This window comes from Calliphora vicina, chromosome 3 (assembly GCF_958450345.1).
Source record: "Calliphora vicina chromosome 3, idCalVici1.1, whole genome shotgun sequence".
Taxonomy (NCBI): Eukaryota; Metazoa; Arthropoda; class Insecta; order Diptera; family Calliphoridae; genus Calliphora; species Calliphora vicina.
In genome coordinates, this window is record NC_088782.1 from 18,034,844 (window position 1) to 18,060,243 (window position 25,400).

Here is a 25,400-nt window from a genome sequence, read left to right on the forward strand (position 1 = left end):
TCTCTTCGTTACGCTATCGCTCTTAAGGGGGCACGAGTAACTATCGATCAAAGTGGTTGGTTGGTTGGTTGGAGTGCGATCTCTCAATAAATAATTTACAGTTTAAATTGATTTAATGCGCCAATAAATTTTTTTAACTGTGATAAATTTAAATAATTGGCAAATAGAAAAAATATACAATCAACTGAAAATAAATAAAATTATTGTACAATACAACAGATATAATTAAATATTGCGACTAAGTAAACAGATGTAATTGTGAATTGCCAAAACGGAAATAACTTGAATGTTGCTGCAAACAGGGAGGGAGGTCAATTTTAAACTCAATAAAAAGTACTTTAATGAGATGAGAAGGGAAGCTGCGTTTTTTTTAATCCCTTTGTAATGCCTAAAAATATTCATCTCAAATCTAATTCAAATGATCATAATAAATTTTAAGATAAATTCTAGTAAATGTCCTTTTGCCTGTTCCAAACATGTTCAAAATAATACATTTTATTTCCAAAAAATTCATCTTTATACTAATTTAGTATTAAAAAACAGCTGTGTAAAAAACTTGTGTGTAAATTGGCATTAATGTTGAAACGAGTGTATTGATAAAGAAAAGCATTTTAGCTGCTCTTAGAGTAATATACTTCTGCCAAGGGTTCTCTAGTAACCTTTGAAATTTTGTCAACATTTTCTCTCCATTTCATTAAGCTACTTTTACACTATCTGAGTTATCATGTGATGTTTAAAACTCAGTTTAAAGTCCTAGAGTACTCAGAGAACCATTTAAATAAACTGATTTGACTATAATCTACTTTTGAGAAGCTATGCTGAATCATCTGATGATATAGTTTTCGTCTAAACTTAATTGTTTTACCTATAACTTTAAACCACTCACATTTTGTCTTAGAATTTAGATAATTCTTTTTGTTAAATTCCCAGAATTGAACACCTGTAAAAGTACAAAGACAAATTATTCATAGAAATGTTTAATCATTTCAATTAACACATTTTCAAGCAGTCACAGACGACCTCTCGAGCAGACACACATGACTAACCGACTGACCCGTACATGTTATAAAAGAAAAATGTGATTAAATAAACAAATTTACAGAGTTTAAATTTGTATTTTTATATCAAATGTATTTTTAAATTATTTTAATTACGTGTTGGGGGTCCATCAGATAAAGTCTATGACTGTAGTCTTCAAAAAGAGATTTTTTAAATATTTTGAATAAAGTGCCTTTTGAATAAAGTACCTTTTGAATAAAGTACCTTTTGAATAAAGTACCTTTTGAATAAAGTACCTTTTGAATAAAGTACCTTTTGAATAAAGTACCATTTGAATAAAGTACCTTTGGAATAAAGTAGCTTTTGAATAAAGTACCTTTTGCATAAAGTACCTTTTGAATAAAGTAGCTTTTGAATAAAGTACCTTTTGAATAAAGTACCTTTTGAATAAAGTACATTTTGAATAAAGTACCTTTTGAATAAAGTACCTTTTGAATAAAGTACCTTTTGAATAAAGTACCTTTTGAATAAAGTACCTTTTTTAAATAAAGTACCTTTTTTAAATAAAGTACCTTTTGAATAAAGTACCTTTTGAATAAAGTACCTTTTGAATAAAGTACCTTTTGAATAAAGTACCTTTTGAATAAAGTACCTTTTGAATAAAGTACCTTTTGAATAAAGTACCTTTTGAATAAAGTACCTTTTGAATAAAGTACCTTTTGAATAAAGTACCTTTTGAATAAAGTACCATTTGAATAAAGTACCTTTTGAATAAAGTACCTTTTGAATAAAGTACCTTTTGAATAAAGTACCTTTTGAATAAAGTACCTTTTGAATAAAGTACCTTTTGAATAAAGTACCTTTTGAATAAAGTACCTTTTGAATAAAGTACCTTTTGAATAAAGTACCTTTTGAATAAAGTACCTTTTGAATAAAGTACCTTTTGAATAAAGTACCTTTTGAATAAAGTACCTTTTGAATAAAGTACCTTTTTAAAAAAAGTACCTTTTGAATAAAGTACCTTTTTAAAAAAAGTACCTTTTTAAAAAAAGTACCTTTTTAAAAAAAGTACCTTTTGAATAAAGTACCTTTTTAATAGAGTTCCTTGAATAAAGTACCTTTTGAATAAAGTACCTTTTTAATAGAGTTCCTTGAATAAAGTACCTTTTGAATAAAGTACCTTTTGAATAAGGTACCTTTTGAATAAGGTACCTTTTGAATAAAGTACCTTTTAAAAAGGTACTTGTTCATTAAGTATAGTTTGAAAATATATTAAGTATCTTTTGAAAAGGCTCTTATTTAAAAAAGTACCTTTTGAAAAGGCATTTAATAAAGACGTTTTTAAAAGGTACTTATCTAATAAAGTACCTTTTGAAAAGATATTTATAGACTCAAGTATCTTTTGAGAAAGTACTACTTTAATAAAATACCTTTGGAAAATTTACTTATTTAATAAAGTTCCTTTTGAAAAAGTATTAATTTAATAAAGTACCTTTGGAAAAGGTACTAATTTAATGAAGTACCTTTTAAAGAGGTACTTATTTATTAAAGTACCTTTGAAAAATGTAATAATTTAATAAAGTATCTTTTCTAAAGGTACTTGTTTAAGAAAGTATCTTTTGAAAAGGTACCTTTTGAAAATAGGTTCAAATAAATCTTTAAATCATAATTTTAAAAATTCGAGAACAGTCACTTTATTAGCATTTTAACCCATTACCTTGTAATGCAAACTTTTGCTGGTAAATTTATACTTCGTACATTTCATTTCGCCTTTTAAATGTTAAATAAATTTACACGTTTTGTTTTCTGCAAAATTAATTAATTAATTAATTTCAAAACATTTCAAATAGTTTGTAATGATATTTTTTGATATTGCAATTTTTGCCTATTATACCTTTAAACGAATGCAACAAATTTAATCATTAAATAACTAATTGTTGACTATAAAAATTTGTTTTTATGGGTTTTTTTATTTATTTTATTGTCATTGTTGTTGTAGCTATTTTTATATCTAAACATTTGTGCAATCAAGTTCAATTTCAAGGTAAATTATATTATTTGATTTTCTTGTTTTAGTGCACAAATGTACAACAGTACTTTTTTTCACAGATTTATATGAAAATGAATTTAGTTGAGATAATAAGGCAATGCTCGATGAATAAAAGTTGTAAGACTAAAACGAAAGGATATAACACAGTTTTCAAGGAAAATTTTGGGGTTTTTTAAAAGCCTAAAAGTAGGCTGTACATAAGCCAGCAATAAAATAACTTCGTAAGAAGCTGAAGCAGAAATGAATTTACTTTATATAATAAAACTTACGGCAGAGAATTTACTTCATAGAACAGAATTTACGGATTTGAATTTACTTTTCGAATGTGCTTTAAAATAACTTCCAAAGTAGCTAAAAAAGAAGTAAAATTTACTATTAGCTACAATTGAAAATTAGGATGGATAAATTTTTATGATGCCTATTAAAGCGATGAACATTTTTTTCAAAATGGAGGTTGGCTTAAAGTTTTTTACGATTAACAAGTTAATACATAATTGTAAAAGGTCTGTACAAAACTTAAGATGCCTTTTCTATTTTGTCTAGCAAAATCGAAGCTATTTTTAAAATGTTCACAAGGGATACAGTCAGTTGATTTTAAACAAATGTGTCTCTTTTTATACCTTCACCTTCGTGAGAATATAAGTTTGTCATTCCGTTTGTAATTTCTACATTTTTCATTTCCGACCCTATAAAGAATATTTATGCTGGATCCTTATAGATAGCGAGGTCGATTAAGCCATGTCCGTCCGTCTGCCTGTCTGTCTGTCCGTCTGTCTGTTGAAATCAATTTTCTGAAGACCCCAAATATCTTCGTGATCCAAATCTTCAATAATTCTGTCAGACATGCTTTCGAGAACTTTGCTATATAAAATTAGTAAAATCGGTCCACAAATGGCTGAGATATGAGGAAAAAACCAGGACAACCTCGATTTTTTACCTAGTATCTGGATTACTAAGTCATTAATATAGACAATATGGATATCTAATGATAGATATTTCAAAGACATTTGCAACGACGTATATAAGACCATAGTAAATTGGACCTACAATGGGTCAAAATCGGAAAAAATATTTTTTAACCCGCATTTTTTTTTTCACAAAAAAAAAAAAAAAATTTTAAAATTTAAAAAAAAAAATTTAGAAAAACAATCGAAAAATTTTTTTTTCCAAAAAATGAAAAAAACAACTGGAAAAAAAAATAAATTTTGTTTACCTAAAAATATTTAAAATTTTGAAGTATAATTTGGTGAAGGGTATATAAGATTCGGCACAGCCGAATATAGCACTCTTACTAGTTTTTTAAACATTCGATTTATACAAAAATGCACAATCAAATGAAAAATACCAAATGGTTGAAAGATAATTAAGGGGGAAGGAAGGCAATTATATTTCCAAAGTTAAAAAACATAAATTCAAAGATTTCGTGAACGATTTTCAAGGTTTTCTATTAGAAAACGTTTGCATCGTTCTATTTAAATTGTCAAACTGAGTAGTAGTGCTAGAGAAGCTTTCTAGAGCTAGCATTCTCAATTTGAAACGCTTCTTGAACCAGCTCTTTAATAAATGAATTTTGGAACTAACTAGTTCTAGAGAAGTTTTACAGAGCATACAATAGTACTAGAACTAAGTAGTTATTTTATGAATGATATTAGTGTGAAATTGTCAAGCTTGGAACTAGTTCCGAAAAGTAGTTGCTGAATTTTTACTGCTTCTTTGATTCAATTCGAGATTTTGTTTAAGAACACCTACCTATAATTACCGAAAATTCACTTGATAATCAACTTTCGCAAAATGGGTTCTCAAAGTAACTGCGAAGAAACCAGTTTTATGGCTTCAAGTAAAGAATATGAAATGATTCTGAATACACTCGTTCTAGAACTAGTTCTAATTATTTTTATGGGACAATTATTTTATTAATTATCGAAGTTCAGTTCAGTGAGATCTGTGCACATTTTTTACAACATTATTATACAATTGAAAAAAATATCTAATTTTACCTAAAAATCTTACCCAACCCTGTAGTCAGCAGACAAAATAATGCGCCTAGACCTAGACCCCCCCCACTTGTAGGTTGTTTGTATGTACATACATATGTAGTTGGGGATACATTAAATACAGGTAAATTAATTTTTGTTTGTCTAAAAATAGATTTATTTCAAAGAAAATTGAAACAAAGCTAATGAGCAACATGACAACGAAAATGTTTTACAGAATGCAATGTTTTATTTAAAAAAAAACATAAATTTCTCTAAATAAAAAAAATTATATGTAGAATATTAGATTTATACGAGTCTGTATACATATGTACCTATATAATCAATTAGCTCTATAATAATGATATCACTTCAACTTAAATCGAAATGATGGCGCCAGTTTTCTCAAATATTTTGATTTGTTTTTATGGTGTTTTTAAGATTTTTTTTTATATCCTTATTTATTTCTATGTAGGTTTATTTTGTTATAGTTTTTTTATTTATTTTTTTTAAATAAATTATAACCTTGTTGGTGACACGTTTCGTAAATGTATAACAGCATGTGGGTTTTTTGTTTTTCAAAATTTTGTAATGGGAGTTAAGTTATTTCTCATGCATGGATTATCTAGAAATTTTAAATTGTAAATATTTTATTGTAAGGCTGTGTTGAGACGGTGGTCAGTTGTTACAATATTGTTAGACCTATCAATGACCAAACACAATTTTCAACACATTACAGATTGTCATTCAATGAGGTTACAAGCAGTGTTTAAAAAGCTACGATAACTAACAAATTTTTAACTGTTGCTACAACTACTGCGTCAAAAAAGTGTTTGTAGCGGTAGCAGTAGCATTTGTCTCTTTTCGTTTTCTTGTTTTTTTAAAACTACTGCTACCTTCAAAATATAAAACTCTTAACAGAGCAGTAGTAATAAAACATGAATTGTAAATGGAGTAGTAGCATAAAAATACAAATCATTGCTACTGCTCTATATCGAGTTTTAATTTTTTAGGTAGCAGTAAAGTAGCAGTTGATGCAGCAGTTAAGGTAGCAATAAAAGTAGTCAAACAAGAAAATCTTCAGTCATAACACCAAAATTGACAGAATTAAACACTGTGTGTTGTTTTTTTTTTGAGAGAGTTTGAAAGAATTATTCGATTTTATTCGTCTCAGGTGTTCGTGATGCTAACAGAAAGATCGTGTTTTCTGTGTGTATAACAAAAAAGCCGAACTTTTGTTTACAACACGACCAACATACACAAATATACATTCACAACAACAACACATAATATATTTTTTTGGCTGAAGATTTTTATTTTTGACTTATTTTATTGCTACCTCAACTGCTACTTAGCTGCTACTTTAACTGCTACTTCTATTACTACTAAATTTTAAAAGTAGCAGAATTAATAAAAAACTAATGACTGCTACATCAAAACTTTTTCTTTTTTAAGGTAGCAATAGAAAATAAATTACTCTGCTACTTTTAAATTTTTCTTTTATTGGTACTACTACAACTACTGCTACCAAAATGTGTAGGTAGCAGTAGTAGTAGTAATTGATTGTCTCCGAGTTTTTATTAATTTTTTAACTAGACTACTTGTGTTTTTTCGTTGCTACTGCTACTTGTAGTCTAGTTTTTTAAACACTGGTTACAAGTAGTTTGTCAGAAAATATGCTAATCCATTTTAAGTCAATTATCTGACAATGTTGTCAGGCAGAAAATTGTCAGTCCACACGGTATTCAGAAATGATATTTCGAACTCAAACTCCATCTTTACCTTTCATTGCTTATTATTTTTATCTGACAATGACAACGAAATGTGTTCACACAATTGTCGGATATCTGACAATATGTTATGAAATAATGGCTGTATTACTTACAAATTCGGGATTTACAATATATGATGTATCTTTTGAACGTGGTTTTTGTATTTAATAGCTTATATGTCATTTTGAAGGGAACATATCTGTTATTTATTCTCATTTAGTTATTAAACATTATAGTGTAAACAACAAAATTTTTGTATGCTTCGAAAATGTCGAATATATGCGTCATATGCGGGAAGTTTTGCTTTACTTCTTCAATTTGAAAAAAGTGCCGCTGAAGCACACCAATTGCTCACCAAAGCTTATGGTGAATGTGTTTCATCGGTTTAAACGTCGGAGAGATGGTTTGTGAGGTTCAGAAGTTGTTTAAAGACCTAGAATTGGAGGCATTACTTCATGAAAGTTGTTGCCAAACTCAACAAGTGCTTGGAAAATCATTGGGAGCTACTCAATCAGCAATTTCGAAACATTTGCAAGCAGCAGGATTCATCCAAAAGCAAGGAAATTGGGTACCATACGAATTGAAACCGAGAGACCTTGAAAGACGATTTGGCATGTCTGGAATTATGTTTGAACGCTATAAAAGAAAAACATTTTTGCATCGAATCATTACTTGCGATGAAAAATGGATCCATTACGATAATCCAAAGCGTAAGACATCGTACGTGAAGCCCGACCAACCTGCCGAATCGCCACAAAAGCCAAATATCAATGGTGATAAGTTAATGCTCTGTATTTGTTGGGAGGAAAAGGGTCCTATCTATTATGAGCTTCTGAAATCTGGCCAGACCATCACAGGAAACATGTACCGAACGCAACTGATTCGTCAACAAAGCTAAATATCCATGGCGCTAAGGTAATTGGGAAGTTTCGCCTCACCCTCTTATAGTCCAAACCGTGTTCCGTCCGATTACACTATGCAACAAACGAAGATCACGACTATATAGGTTCGACTCTACTACCAAAGGGTAGTAAAACTCAGTTTGTCCATTTTGGTGACCGATTTTTTATGGGCCCCCAAAGTTTCTGAAAATCAGTGGGGCCTCTAAAAAAGGTGTCATCAGTTTTTGGTTAACAGCTAATTCAGACTTTGTGATACGGCTTAACTTTATATGGCAATAATATAGCTAAGAGTCCGCCAAATAAATTTTGTTAAAATCTTTTTCCAAAAAATAGCTTTTTCGTGCACTTTTGTTAAAAAAAATAAAGGAAAACATTTTTTTTTTTTACTTTTTTTAGAATAACTTCTAGGGACTCCTAATTTTTCAATAACTATATTTTGCAAAGTTGTAGCTATGGTAAATCTGAATAACTCTTGTCAACATATTTGTTTCGATCGATGCAGTACGCTCCCTCTGGGATACGCTTCACTTATCCGATATTGGCTTGATTCGTTCTTGGCCTCAAAAGATGAGCAGTTCTTTGGGCCCGGAATCCATATGTTGCCATAAGGATGGCAAAAGGACATGGTTAATAACGCCTGGAGCCAATATTGGATCACACTTCTTTGCAAATGACGCTAGTCAAAACGAGACTATTACTGAGGCTTGATATTGCGACATGATAACAGAGTTATTTCTGCCTATATAGAATGATATGAATGTGGACGACATGTTGTCTCATCAAGCAATTTAATTACTGCCTGAGACATTTCCTGGTCGTGTACTCTTTCAATTTGATGATCGCAATTGGCTCCTAGATCGTAGATATAACACCATTGAATTAATTTTTTCATGGGGTTAGTTGAAGTCAACGACATATTATTAAAGGGGGAAATTCAAATCTGCCTGTGTGTGTAAATCATCTACACTTTCCAATTATAAAGCCTAAATTAATAAGATTCATCTGGCATATTTAACATAAACCTAAGCAGTTTGCTATTGGCAATCCATAAAATCGGTTTAGGTGGAAAGAAGTTGTAAACAAAAATGTGAGAAAACCTTAAAATATTTAGATATTTTCTATTAAAAGAATTTTCAACTTTATATTGTTGTAAATGTTATGTTTTTGTGAGGCTATTTCAATGCCAAAAAGTCCTTAGAAGGAAATTCAAATTTGTTTGTGTGTGTAAATCACCTTAACTTTCCAAAAATAAAGCCACTAGTAATAAGAATCATCTGGCATGTTTATCATAGTCCTAAGCAGTTTGGTATTGAAAATCCACAAAATCGGTTAAATACAAAAAAAGTTATAAACCAAAATGTGAGACCATCTCAAGATATTTAGATAATTTCGATTAAAACAATTTTCAACATTTATACAGCTGTTTAGGTTGTTGTAAATATTATAAGCGTTGTCGAAGTTTTGTTTGTTGTTGTATTTTTTGCTGTGAAAAAAACTGAAGGCCGGCTCCTCTTTGCTTGAAAAAGGGTACTTGATATTCCATATAACTCAATATTTTATTTTGACTAGACTTTTTGTTTAGCTTTCGTTGTATTTTTTTTTCGTTAAGAAGTTGCAATTTTTTAGATAATAAAACATTTAAATTGTTTTTATTTATTTAAATATTGGAAATAAATACATTATTGAGGTGGTGTTTTTAATATTTTTTGTTTATTTTGGGTCTGATGTGACAAGATTTCAGTTAAACTGCAGACAAAATAAATGGGTGTGTTTGATTTTGAAACGAAAACAATGCAAATATAATTTGTGATAAGACATCAAAAGAATTAATAAGAAAAGGCTAGGGGAAACGAGTTTATTTATTGAATAATAAAAATCAATGACTAAATTATGTTATAATTGAATATTTAAATAAATTTATGGGTAAGTTTAGGTTGATATTTAGTAAAATTATTATTTAAAATATAAATAATAATAATTTATGTTTCTCCAAACTTAATACTAGCAAAATAGTTTACATAACACACCCTGTTAAATTCTTTTAAAGAGTCCTTAACATTTCATAAAACTATGTATGTAAGAATTTTACTTAATAAACATAAAAATTAACCACTATTTTTTGTCATTTCCCTCAACAAAAAAAATCAATAAAAATTATGAATCACTCATAGTTTTTGCCTCAAAACCAACTACAAGTTCACAGTTGACCAAATTTAGGTTAAAATGTCTTTCTACTAACAAAAAAAAAAAAAAAATCATTGTTGATTTTGATGAGTCAAGCGCCAGCGTTTAAACAAAATCTCTTAAACAATAAAAGTTTTTGCCAAAAAAAGTCATTGAATCTTACATTTTATGGCCTCAGCTTATTTGGCAAGTAATTTTAGCATTTTATTTAGTATTCATTTAAAACTTTGTAGTTTAATACTCATCTTTATGATGAGGGCGCTGAAGATGATGAGGTTAACTTTAAGTTGCCTTTTAATTTGTTTAAGTTTATTTCCATATTGCCTTGAAATTCATGGAATTGAGTTGCTACCAGGAACTTTTCTTTTATTTAAATTTTTTTGGCAATAAATGACTTAACAAACTTAACAATGCAGTCATATAGAAAGCTTTGCATTGAACTTGAAAGTGACACAGAAATGAAAATGGAATAACATCAAGTCTGAGAGCCATTTTACACAGGTCAGCAGTAAAAAAATGCTTGAAACTATATAGATTTGATGCATCGTAGTCATGATACATAGAAAGAAGAACATTAACTACTCAATTTTATGTATATCAAACAAAAAACTAAAATTTTGTGAAAATGAGCGAATTTACTTAATTGTGAATAAATTCGAAAATAATTTATCGATTTTTATCAACGATATCTCATTTTGTTCCTATTACATGTGACTTTGCGATAAAGCAATAAATCTGTTCAATTTGTGTCGTTTTCAATTTTTCATGATTTTTTTAAAACAAAAAATTTGCTATTTTCTCGTAAAAATTTTATTTTTTGCTTCAATTTGTTATTATAACTCCGAAACTATTGAGCCGATTGAAACACAATATATGTGTGAAAATTAGTACATTGCATGAGAAATATGTTTTCAATATTCAATCAATAGAAAGAAAAACATTAACTATTAAATTTTATGTATATCAAAGAAAAAAATAAAATTTTGTGCAAATGAGCGAATTTACTTAATTGTGAATAAATTCGAAAATAATACATCGATTTTTATAAACAATATCTCATTTTGTTGCTATTACATGTGATTTTGCGATAAAGCAATAAATCTGCGCAATTTGTGTCGTTTTCGATTTTTCATGATTTTTGAAAACAAAAAAATTTGCTATTTTCACCTCAAAAATATATTTGTTGCTTAAATTTGTTATTATAACTCCGAAACTACTGAGCCAATTGAAACGCAATATATATGTGAAAATTTAAACATATCATGGGGAAAATGTTTTCAAAATTCAATCAATCGAAAGAAGAACATTAACTATTAAATTTTATGTATATCAAACAAAAAACTAAAATTTTGTGAAAATGAGCTAATTTACTTAATTGTGAATAAGTTCGAAAATAATTCATCGATTTTTATCAACGATATCTCATTTTGTTGCTATTACATGTGGCTTTGCGATAAAGCAATAAATTTGCACAATTTGTGTCGTTTTCGATTTTTCATGATTTTTTTAAAACAAAAAAATTGGCTATTTTCTCCTAAAAATTTTATTTTTTGCTTCAATTTGTTATTATAACTCCGAAACTACTGAGCCGATTGAAACACAATATATGTGTGAAAATTTGTACATAGCATGAGAAAAATCTTTTCAATATTCAATCAATCGAAAGAAGAACATTAACTATTAAATTTTATGTATATCAAACAAAAAACTAAAATTTTGTGAAAATGAGCGAATTCACTTAATTGTGAATAAGTTCGAAAATAATTCATCGATTTTTATCAACGATATCTCATTTTGTTGCTATTACATGTGGCTTTGCGATAAAGCAATAAATCTGCACAATTTGTGTCGTTTTCGATTTTTCATGATTTTTTTAAAACAAAAAAATTGGCTATTTTCTCGTAAAAATTTTATTTTTTGCTTCAATTTGTTATTATAACTCCGAAACTACTGAGCCGATTGAAACACAATATATGTGTGAAAATTTGTACATAGCATGAGAAAAATCTTTTCAATATTCAATCAATCGAAAGAAGAACATTAACTATTAAATTTTATGTATATCAAACAAAAAACTAAAATTTTGTGAAAATGAGCGAATTCACTTAATTGTAAATAAGTTCGAAAATAATTCATCGATTTTTATCAACGATATCTCATTTTATTCCTATTATATGTGACTTTGCGATAAAGTAATAAATCTGAATAATTTCTGCAGTTTTCGATTTTTCATGATTTTTTTAAAACAAAAAAATTTGCTATTTTCTCGTAAAAATTTTATTTTTTGCTTCAATTTGTAATTATAACTCCGAAACTAATGAGCTGATTGAAAAGCAATATATAAACTGATTAAAGGTTATGCAAATCCCAACATTTCGAAGTTTATTTTAATAACATCGGACTAACCCTTGTTGAGTTATCATTAATTATGTGGAGAAACGTCTAAACAAATTTATAAAAAACTTCTCCATAGTATTTAAAATTTGGACCATATACTTCACCAATACTTCAAAATTATGTAGTGGTTTAAAAAGCTTTTAAAATTTGTTCGATTTTGTTGCCCTGTGTTATGTATGTGCAGAACTTAGTACTCATGTTTTGAGTCCAAGAACGAATCAAGCCAATTTCGGATACTCTTTTCTGAAGTGAAGCGTATCCCAGAGAGCGCGTTCTGCATCGATCGAAACAAATAGTAGTCGGAAGGGGCAAGGGCTGGACTATAACGTGGGTGTGGCAAAACTATCCAACCACATCATTGTAAATACTTTTTTAACAGGTATTGCAGCAAGTGGTCGAGTGTTGTCATGATGGAATATTACGGTTTCATGTCTGGCCGCATATTCTGTTCGTTTTTCGGCTAACTCTCGCTTCAAACGAATTAGTTTCATTCTGTACAGATTCGCTGTTATGGTCTGGTCAGATTTAATCATCTCATGATAGACAGGACCCTTTTGCTCGCACCAAATACAGAGAATAATCGTAGTGCCATGGATATTTGAGTTTGGTGTCGATTCGACTTTGGCCGGGCTTCACATACGATTTCTTATGCTTCGGATTATCTTAATGGATCAATTTTTCATTGCAAATAATGATTTGTTGTGAAAATGATTTTCTTTTATAGCGTTCAAGCAATAGCATTTCGGACATGCAAAATCGTCTTTTAAGGTCTTTCGGTTTCAATTCTTATGGTAACCAATTTCCTTGCTTTTGGATGAATTCAGCTGCTTGAAAACGTTTTGAAATTGCTTCTGGAGTAGCTCCCAATGATTTTGCAAGCTCTTGTTGCGTTTTACAATAATCTTCATGGAGTAATGCTTCCTTATTAAAATCAATCACCACTTCTGAACCGAAATATCCATCTCACGCACGTTAAAAATAAAAAAAACTTCCCGCATATGACTCTTTTTTTAAACCCGGTTTTTTTAGTCAAAATCTCAAACAATCTTGAAAATGATCGTGTTGATAATTGGTAACAATTTTTTCTAAAAGCTAATATTAAAGCATTTAAAGTGTTTTAAGATATATATTTTTTATTAGGCTTTAAACTTCATAATTTTTTTTATTTTATCACAAACAATTTGGAAATTTTGAAAAGTGATCGCTTGGAAAGTTATGATCAAAAAACGTAAGACATGCTTTACAAGAAAAGCTTTACAAGTTACTAAATATTTATTTTTTATTTTTGCTCTAAACTTTGTTTATATGTATTTGATTTCAACACAAAACTATTAAGGAACTGCTCAAACTGATCGCGTTTAAAGTTGGGTTCAAAAAACGTACTTTTTCTAAAAGCTAATAACAAAAGCATTTAAAGTTATTAAAGATTTTTTATAAAAATGCTACATATATTTTTTAAATATTGCTTTAAACTTAGTTTTAATACCATTTTATTACAAACAATTTGGGAATTACTCAAAATGATCATGTTAAAAGTTGGAACCAATTAAGGTAAAAACCTGCTTACTTGCCTGTAAACATTAATGATTTTGATTTAGCCGCTAATTATTTAAAAATCTTCAAAGATTAACACTTAAAGGTGTTGTAGAAATAACAAAAATATTTTTATTTTCTCATTGACCTTTTTAACATTTAACAAAATTTATTAAAATTTCAACTAATGACCCGCATCGTACCCAAAAGTATTAATCATTTATTTTTGGTTAAAATAAATATCTTTAAGGTATTAAAAAAATATCTTAAATAAATATTAATAACAAAGAGCCCTCCTCATTAAGCAAATTTGTTAAATTTTTCAAAACTTTGTTTATTTGAAATTTAAAAAAAAAAGATTTAAAACAAGACACTTTTTAAAACGGGCTACTGTATTTTATTGTATTATAATTTATTTTTTTGTATAAATAAAACCTTTTATAATTGTGTTAAGAATGTTTGTTGATGTGAAGATTTCAATTTAATTTGATAAATTATATGTGCATAAATTAATTAAAAAACAACGTTGTTGAATTAAAATAACAACGAAAAAATAAAAAAATAAATAAATAAACAAAATCAAATGACGGTAGATTATTTTAATTTAAATAAGTTTAAGAGGTGTTGCAACAAAGCAGTGGTGGTTATAAAGAGAACATGGATAAAATTTTGTTGTTGCAAATCTTAAGTTATTGACAAAAGACTTGGGTTTTTCACAGTGAAATAGGAATTTTTTCGAATTTTTTTTATAGTTTTTTGCGATTTTGATCTTGAAAATTAAGTTTTTTTGATTCTATATTTTCACATTTTTTGTTTTTTATGACAAGGGCTACAACTTTGCCTCAGAGATGAAATCAAAATTCCGAAGTGTTTGCAAGATATGAGAGTGAGAAAATAATGACTTTTTTTGCAAAAATGACACCGAGGGCCAAAACTTTGGGGGCCCATAAATAAAAGTGCATGATTTTGGGCAAAACTGGGGTCTTTTATCACGTAGTGGTGTCCGTATATGGTTATATTTCCATGACTCAAAAAATGATATGGTTGAAGGCTTTAAACAATTTTGTTTACATTATAATTCCCAAATTCTTTTTCACCATTCTAAGTAAGAGTTTTTTCTCTTTTCTTTTAAATAAAGAATGCTAAAACTTTTATACCAATTTTTCTTGTATATTAATAAATTATAAACAAAATTTTTAATAAGAAAAAACAACATCTGTTTAAATATTACTTTTTGTAAGGTAAATTTTAAGCAAAATTAAATGCGTAAAAAAGCACCAACATTCAATTCATTAATTAAGTTATTTGATTAAAACAAAATCGAAATAAAAAAAAATAATTTAGCTCGTGTTTTTCAGTTTATAAACAAATTTTTTTTTTTATGAACAATTGTGAAATTGTAAACAAATTGTAAAAAAAGCATATAAAAGCAAGCCACAGAAAACCCACACCGATCACCTAAGTACAACATTTGCAAAAAAAAAAAAAAGATCATTTAGATAGTTAAGAAAACAATTATTTTTGTCTGAGGCGTTGTTGTTGAAACAACAAACCACAACAACATTTCAATTCAATTTTAATTTAAAATTTCAGGTAAATTCTAGGAACAGCCAGCCTACACTATTGAGTTAATTCTGTTTGCGATTTTTTTTTCTTCAAAGGTTGTACTACAATTTAACAATGAAAACGTAGAAATAAGAAGAAAACAAAAAAAAAAAACAATTAATTAAAAAATATAAAATAAAGTATGTAAATAAGTCTATCATTATTGTTATGAATGTTAAAATAAAATAACAACAAATGTGTTAAATATTTATAAATTGAAACAATGTTTTGTTTGTTGTTGTTGTTGTTTTTATTAAAGATTAATAAGAAACAACAAGCACTGTGGGTCAATAGACTTAATAGAACAAAGGCTATTTAATACAAATCAAAAGAATTAACAAACTAAATCCTTACAAAAAGGCAAACATATAGTTTTTAATAAACAATATAATAATGTATTTAATTTATAACAAAGTATTAATTAAATAGAATACCAATACACTGGTTTGCATCGCTTCAGTTTGTGTGGTTTCAAAGTTGAGTATTTTTGGCTTTTTGGCTTCGAAGTTGCGTCGTTGATATTTTTTAAACGAAAACTTTATTTGACTCACCTCAAAATAATATAAAGTTTAAATTAAGAAGAAAAAAACTTAAATTTAAACAATTTAACTACGCCCACTTTTAGAATATTAACCAGTGGGCGTGAATAATATTAAATAAAAAACAAGTTTTTTATTTAATCTTGTTTGGAATTTGTCTACGAGTTAAGTTAAGTAAAACAAAATAGAAATTCTGCCCTATTCTATGCAATAATCAATTTACATATCATTTCAATGCCTCCCTGCTTGATAAAAGTAACACATCTTTGGCATTTCACCATCGATTTATGTAAAAGATAGCTAGTTTTAATCAAAACAAATAAGAGAGTTATATTCTATATACCCTACACCATAGTACACTTTAAACTAAATATTAAATACAATGTTTAGAGAAAAAATTACTTAAAAATGCGGGTTTTAAAATAGATGGCAAATCTTTTGAACACGTTTTTTGTTTTTAATAACTTTTATGTCATTTTTAAAGGTACATATTTTTCATTTATTCTCACTTATGATGTTTTCTTTTCTAAAAAAAATGATGCCTTATAAATGTGTAATATTATTATCATTTTACACATACCCTTGCAAAGTGAAACATTTTTTTTCTGTTAGAATGGAACAAAATAATTTCTCGATTTTACACTTAACACTAATGTATATTTAGCGTGCCAAATATTGAATGAATTTTGTATTAAAAAGCGATATTTAACACTGTTAAAGCGACTTTCGACATTCAATTGTGTTTGTTTGCCAACAGCATTAACAACACTGATTGTCAATAATAGAAATCAGCTGTTACTCAATTGCAAAAAAGTACTTAACGCAGTTGTAAAAAAGGGTATTGTTACGTTTTAACCTTTTCAAAACGTTGGTTTATTTCCTTTAAATAAACCGGACACTTTTGATTGCAAATAAAAGCCGTTTAGTAGTTTAAAAATTGTAACAACTCTTTATTTATTTAAAATGTACAACCACAACAGAATTAAATAGTCACTCAGTGTTTTTTATACCCTACACCACCATAGTGTTGAGGGTATTATGCGTTTGTGCAGATGTTTGTAACGCCCAAAAATATTAGTCTCACACCCACCTTAAAGTATACCGATCGACTTAGAATCACTTTCTGAGTCGATTAAGCGATGTCCGTCCGTCCATCCGTCTGGTTGGCTGGCTGGCTGGATGTCCATGTAAACCTTGTGCGCAGAGTACAGGTCGCAATTTTGAAGATATTTCGATCAAATTTGGTACATATTATTTTTTCGGCTCAAGGACCAAGCCTATTGAAACTGGCTGAAATAGGTCCACTATTTCACCTAGCCCCCATACAAATGTCCTCCCGAAATTGGACTTTATCGGTCATAAATGTTTAATTTATATATGTATCTCCACAAATTGCGCTCCAAATAAGTTTTATATACACAAAATTCATGTCACCAAATTTTGTTACGATCGGTCCATAATTAGTCATAGCTCCCATATAGACCCGCTTCCGAAAATCACTTTAACATGCATAAATCGCTTAAAAATGTTGGTATACTCACAAAATTCAACATAGTTAACTTTAATATAGACATAAATCACACGACCTAATTTCATGGTGATCGGTCCATAATTGGTCATAGCACCCATATAACCCCACTTCCGAAAATCACTCAAAAATATAAATTATTGAAATTTTAAAAGAAAATTTTTTTTTGCTCTTTTACTTATTGTAGGGTATTATATGGTCGGGCTTGACCGATCATACTTTCTTACTTGTTTCTTTTATAGACGTTTATAAATTCGCAGAAATACAGACACACTTTATAATGTACACGAATTCACTTGAAAAATACAGCACACTTTAAGGCACTCAGTTGATGTTTATTCAAATAGCGTCTCTGATAAACTCACTCAATACTGCAACCTCTGCCACTATTTATAACACTGCCATCTGCACTCTAGATTGATCTTTAACTGTCTAGAGCTTTCTAATACATACGCCTTCTGTGGTGTACTTTCTACAATGTTCTTTAACTGAATATTCGAATTCGAATATACGGTAGCAGCAAACAGCGTTGCCATACTTACGATCAATGGTCAACTGAAAGCTTTTATTCAATGTTAATAATGCCCACAGATATGTTAAAGTTTGCTATTACAGACAGCGCTGCTATTTGAAAGCATTAAGCAACTTTAAATCAGCCGTTAATATCGTTATATTTGAATTCAAGTACAATTTCGTAACAGTATTATCTCACCCTGAAATATAATTGAGAGTGAAATATGTAACATATTTACCACTTATTTATGCAACATATTTAGAAAGGAAAACGGTAACTTTTCGCATGTTTTCATACATTTTTAGAATGGAACATACCCCTGCGCCAATGGTAACATAAATGGAACATTTTTCTCAGAAAAGAAAACACCATTAGTTGTTGAACATTATGATATAAACAACAACGTATTTTTTGCTTCAAAATTTAAGAATTTTGTACCTACAATACGTCATATGCGGGAAGTTTCGCTTTACTTCTTTGGTTTGAAAAAAAGTACCGTTGAAGCACACTGATTGCTCACCAAAGTAAATGGTGAATGTCTGTCATGGGTGTCAATGTGCGAGAGAAGGTTTGTGCGGTTCAGAAGTCATGATTTTGACACGGAAGATAAAGATCGCCCAGGCTAGCCAAGAAATTTTGAAGACGAAGATTTGGAGGCATTTCTACATGAAGATTGTTGTCAAACTCAACAAGAGCTTGCAAAATTATTGGGAGCTACTCAGGCAGCACTTTCAAAACGTTTGCGAGCAGCAGGATTCATCCAAAGGCTGGGAAATTGGTTACCATAATAATTTAAGCCGAAAGACCTAGAAAAAGTTTTACCAACATTCCCATTTTACCATAAGTTAAAATGAAAGATAGTAAATGTTATTAAAAATAAAAAAAGGATTCTAGAATTTTTATTTAAATTGTGGCTTTTTTAAATGAAATTTCAAATTCAAATGCCTTTAAGGTAGGACAATTTTTTGATACATTTTTTTTTTTTTTTAATTTTTGAGAAATCACAATTTGAAAATTTTACAATCAAATTAAGAAATGAAAAACACATCTTATGAAATGCAATATGTTTCATAATATTTATTCATATTGTATCCATTTCAAACAAAATTTTAAAATTAATTGCTGCCAAAATTGAAAATTTTAAAAACTAGTTGACCGCCCCGGCTTCGCCCGGTAGCATTTACTAATGTTAGTTCGTCAAGTTTCTCCAACGCTGCCTGTTCTTATTTATTTGCAAATAAAATATCTAAATTTGTACTGCATACTTTAGGGGCTTTTTTATTAGAGTTGACTGGACTCAAAAAAGCCGGGTTTAGCCGAATTTTTTTAATTTTTTTTTCTTTACAAACCATCTCCTGAAAATTTCGAATCGAATAAAAAAAAAATCAGCCAAATCGCTCCAGCCGTTCTCACGTGATGCCATTACATACATGGACCATTTCATTTTTATATATATAGATAAAATCTAAAATTTGTTTGATTAAAAAAATCCCATTAAATTTTTTTTTGTACTTAAAAATGTATAATAGACTATTTAAAGCCTTTTGGATTTTCTTTCGACAAACTTTTAAATATTTCAAATCGTTTACAATATGACAGTGCTGTGAATCGTTAAGTGATCCAATTGGACTAAAATCAAATTTGACCATAACTCCTGATCATTGGTAGGCGTTCATATTGTTGAAATTACGAACATTTTCGTGACTGTACACGTACACAACCCGAACGTAAACAAAACACACAGCAAGAGCGTAAAAAATACAAATAACTCATTTAGTTGCAAATAATAGAGCGTAAAAATACAAATATTTCATTCTGTTGCTTGATGTTGTTGCGAATTTTTATACCCTTCACTTTCGTGAGAAGGGTATATATGTATAAGTTTGTCATTCCGTTTGTAATTTCTACATTTTTCATTTCCGACCCTATAAAGTATATATATTCTGGATCCTTATAGATAGCGGAGTCGATTAAGCCATGTCCATCTGTCTGTATGTCTGTCCGTCTGTCTGTTGAAATCAATTTTCTGAAGACCCCAGATATCTTCGGGATCCAAATCTTCAATAATTCTGTCAGACATGCTTTCGAGAATATATTTAAAATCAGCAAAATCGGTCCACAAATGGCTGAGTTATGAGGAAAAAACCAAGACAACCTCGATTTTTTACCTATTTTTGACCTATATCTGGATTACTAAGACATTAATATAGATATTTCAAAGACATTTGCAACGACGTATATAAATAGGACCATAGTAAGATGGACCTACAATGGGTCAAAATCGGAAAAAAAAATTTTTAACCCGATTTTTTTTTCACAAAAAAAAAATTGAAAAAACAAAAAAAATTTTAAAATTTAAAAAAAAAAATTTTAAATTAAAATAATCGAAAAAAAATTTTTTCCAAAAAATTAAAAAAAAACAACTGGAAAATAAATTAAATTTTGTTTACCTAAAAATATTTAAAATTTTGAAGTATAATTTGGTGAAGGGTATATAAGATTCGGCACAGCCGAATATAGCACTCTTACTTGTTTATTTTTAACCCATACATGCACACAAACTACAATTTCTCTTTTTGCGCTTCCCTGCTCCTGATTATTAAGGATATATTCAAAATTGCAAAAACTCATATATATAATTTTAGTTTTTAAATTTAGTTGCCTTGCCTACCCACTGTGCCATTAAGTCTCTAATAAATAATCGTAATTATATGCACATTACAGCATAATTTCCTCAATTAGTGTAAAATAGAGAAATTTATTGATACCACATACAACTGCGAGAAATCACTACAAATAAAAAAAAAAATACAGTGAAATCTCTTCATACGGAACACATTCTAACAGGCTTTTAAAATCCGCTTTGAACTGAAAAATCTTTTGTGATTCCTGGTAAACAAAAAATAGTAACAATTTGAATGGCAATTGCTTTTGTGTAGGCAATAGTTTTTTGTCTTGACCCGCAATAGTAGGCAATAGTTTTTTTTAATTTCTCGTAATTCGCTCCGTTATGGACACAGAGATAACAGATTCGTAGTAGGAAGCGAATTTCTTGCTCTATCAACAGATAATGAAGAATTTTGGTTGAAGCAACCAAATTCTACCAAATATCCGCAGATTTTCTGATGCAGAACAAGTTTAAACTTTTGTTTTAAAAAGAAATAAAATGAGTATCTGAATTTAATATTCTACTGTTAGTAAATGTCCTTAACAGTCTGCTGTTGTAGAAAAAATGATTGGCACAATCAGAAAAAAAGAAGGTGTAACTGTCAATAAAAATAACTTAAATCCGTGTTAACCAGCCCCATTGGGAACTCAGACAACTGGCATTTTTTTTTTCTCCACTAAGTCTAACACTGCAATACAATAACTACTTACAATACACACTGACTGTCTTAATGATTTATGATGATTCTACACTAATACTCGTTATAAAACTGTTTTAACCCACCCTCCAACCGTCAAGCCATTCCTCTGGCTAACATTTAATGAATGCAACAAACGAGTATAACATTACAAATCATATGTAGTGAAAATAAATATTCATCTCGAGAAACAAACACCGTGTAGTGTGTCAAAAATTTGAATAAAACGTGGGATTTCCTTAGTAAATGTGCTTTGAATTTTAAGTTTTTTTATTCACAAAATTCTCTATTGCTGCTATGCATTTTAAAAAGTTTTTTTTTTAAAAAAAACTATTTTTAAAGAAAATTATTAGCGGGAAGGCAGTAATAAATCAATTAAATGAACATAAAATGTTTATGAAAATAACAATAATAATTAATATTAATTTATGATTTGTGTCATTAGATATGAAGAGTTTTTTTATTTGTTATAACCGAGAGCAGAATTAATAACACAGGGCTGCGAAATAAATAAAAAAATATGTAACCAGTGACAGTAAATTGTAGGGGCCAGGCTGAATATTTCATAAACCGAATTTAGAAAGTCAGAAAGTATAGTATAGAAATAAGTAATTTGCAGAATGGAGTAGAAATTTAATTTTTTTTCAAATAAAAAACTTCTTAATATCAAATATAAATCTCATTTAAAATCATATTAAGAACAAAAACAAAAAATTTAAAAAATTGTCACGCCCACTTTTAAAAATTCAAAAAATGGGCGTAACCAAAATTTAAAAAAAATCTAAAATGATTATTTTCATTTGGTTTAAAATGTGATAATAAGTTCTTATTTTGCTGTTTTTGTTAGAAAAATTAAAACAATAAAAAATTCTGATTTTTTGCATATTAATTAAAATTTCAAAAAGTGGGCGTTAAAAAAAAGTAAAAATATTACAAAATTTTCTTTTAATATAATTTAAAATTCCATTATAAATAGTTTTTTAACAGTTTTTATCTAAAAATAAATAAAAATTCTGCTACATTCAGTGTATCAATTCAAATTTCACAAAGTGGGCGTGGCCAAAATTTATATTTTTTATTTTTTTTTGTTCTAAATTTAAGAATAAGTTTCTCATAATGAAATTTTATTAGAAATGTGAAAAAACTAAAAAATTTCTCTCATTCTGTGTAACAATTATTACATAAAACTTAAATTTAGTTGCTGATTTTATTCAAAATAAAATTGGCTTTTAGCAGAAATATTAAAATTTTAGTCATTTGCAACAAAATTTCCATATTTGCTTTCCATATCCTTTAAAAATTTAAGATCGTTCCAAGAAACCAAAAAAAAAAATTGATTTAGACCTTAAAAACTTGTTTAGTTGACAAGTGTTTTGTACCCAGTAGCCCAGTGTTTCTCAATTCCTATTAGTATGTTGAAAAAATAAGAATATAAATAAAAATCCATTAGCTTATCTTTAGACTTAATTGCAATTAACACAACTTAACCTGTAACAGCATTCATTAGGAGCTTTAATATTAAATTATTTATAAAATACAGTCAATATCACAAAATGTAATGTCAGTTTCTATAAATTTGTAATGGAAATTATACGAAAATATTTAAAAAACTCACATTTTTCTCATACTTTTCTTTTGCCTAAAAAAACCAGGCAGTTTGTCAGTTTATTAATATAAGCCTAAAAGTAGGCAACAAATAAACATTTCTCTTAAGAGCAGCAATTACTTCCAAAAAAGCTTAATATAAGTAGAATACAATATTCAAAAGTGCTGAAAGAAGCATCGAAAGCATTAAATTCAAAGCAGGACTAACTTAGGATGAGCGATTTTCTTTCATGATCCCAGTTTATTGAATCTTAATTAAATAAAACAATTTTTTTATATAAAATATATAAAATCAATGGTTTATGCTGAATACTTGTAGAATATCCAAAAAGCTCTGGACCTCTCTAGTACAGAAAAAGACAAATACTCTTATGGGTCTTGGTAGAAACTGGTTTTGACTTCTAGCGGGTATTCATTCTAGGCAGAAGTTGTCTAGACATATAATAGGAATAATAACCACAATTTTCAAACTGTATTCATTTGTTTTTATTAAAAAATATGGATTTGAATCTCAATTATTGTGTTTTAATCAATATTTTTTTATATTTCTAATTTTAGTAATATTTTACTTTGTTTTGTTGTTTTAGCTTTTGTTGAGTTATTGATTTTCAATAGTTAATTTTACGTTAATTTTTTATAACAAACCAAGCTATTCAATCATTTTCTATAACTAATGTGTGTTTGTTTGTTTATTTATTATTGTTTTTTCCTAACATTAGCTATAAATAATTGTAAATATGTAAATATATGAATAATAAATAAGTAAATAAATAAATAATAGTAGATACAAAATCAAACACAACAACATTGTCATTAACTAAATTTTATCTACTTTGATTTGAATATGCAATTGCCATAAAACTAAAATTTATGCCAGCTGAAAAAACAAACATTTTTATTATTATTTCTCTCTAATTTGTTTATAATATTAGAAAGATTTAAATAAAATATTTAATACTTTTTGGAAAAAAAAACAACAAGAAAATGTCTAATTTATGCTTATTTCTTTTAACTCTTTTAGATGTCAGATTTTTCGGATAGTTCACAGAGCGGTGTCATCAGTCCGGCCACATCGTTTATTGAAAATTTCCACAAGAAAAATGGTACTGCAGCATCATCGGCCAACAGTTCACCCAGTATTAGTACCATGGGCTCAACATCACCGGCCATTAATGGTAGCGGCTGTGGTAGTGCAGTCGGCAATAATAGTAGTATAGTGGTGCCTACAGCAACTACAGGGAGTTCATTGGCCGCCAGCACCTCAACAATGGGCCGTCAAATAAATACTAGTTCTAGTTCAAGCAGTAGTGTTAAGGAAACATCATCACAACAGGTGAGTGAAGATAAGAAAAATAAAAAAAAAACATTCCAATATTACAGAGACGAAACTATTTATAAGATACTATTTCATATTCAATAGTTCTTATGATGTTTATCTTGTAGTTGGATTTCAATAGAAGCTAAAGTATCATCCATTGAAAATTTTGTGTATTTTTCTATAGAAAATTGTCTGTAAAACAGTTTTATATAGAAAATTGTCTGTAAAACTGTTTTGTATAGAAAATCTTGTTTATAAAAATTTTTTCTTTAGAAAAATGTTTGTATAAAATTTTTTTCTATAGACAAATTTTTGTATAACAGTTTTTTCTGTAGAAAAATGTCTGTATAACAATTTTTTTCCATAGAAAAACTTGTGTATAACAGTTTTTCTATAAAAAAAACTTATATATAACAGTTTTTTATATAGACAGATTTTTGTATAACTGTTTTTTCTATAGAAAAACATGTGTATAACAGATTTTTCTATAGACGTATTTTTGTATAACAGTTTTTTATATAGAAAAATTTGTGTATAACCGTATTCGCTATAGATAAACATGTGTATAACAGTTTTTTTTATGGAAAAACTTGTGTATAACATTATTTTCTATAGAAAAACTTGTATATAACATTATTTTCTATAGAAAAATTGTGTATAACAGTTTTTTTCTATAGAGAAATTTGTGTATAACAGTCTTTCTATAGATAGATTTTTGTATAACAGTTTTTTCTATAGAAAAACTTGTGTATAACAGTTTTTTCTATAGAAAAACTTGTGTATAACAGTTTTTTCTATAGAAAAACTTGTGTATAACAGTTTTTTCTATAGAAAAACTTGTGTATAACAGTTTTTTCTATAGAAAAACTTGTGTATAACAGTTTTTTCTATAGAAAAACTTGTGTATAACAGTTTTTTCTATAGAAAAACTTGTGTATAACAGTTTTTTCTATTGAAAAACTTGTGTATAACAGTTTTTTCTATTGAAAAACTTGTGTATAACAGTTTTTTCTATAGAAAAACTTGCGTATAACAGTTTTTTCTACAGAAAAACTTGCGTATAACAGTTTTTTCTATAGAAAAACTTGTGTATAACAGTTTTTTCTATAGAAAAAC

At 28.2% G+C, this 25,400-nt stretch overlaps 1 protein-coding gene across 9 annotated transcripts in view; it reads left to right on the forward strand.

Moving 5' to 3' along the window:
* Sarm (sterile alpha and armadillo motif) overlaps positions 1 to 25,400 on the forward strand; it is a 199,581-nt gene that overhangs the window by 93,815 nt on the left and 80,366 nt on the right. For all 9 annotated transcript variants that reach the window (XM_065502918.1, XM_065502917.1, XM_065502919.1 and 6 more), the window contains one exon: positions 23,988 to 24,299. In XM_065502918.1, the coding sequence (XP_065358990.1) occupies positions 23,988 to 24,299 (312 nt within the window). The remainder of the gene's footprint in view (positions 1 to 23,987; positions 24,300 to 25,400) is intronic.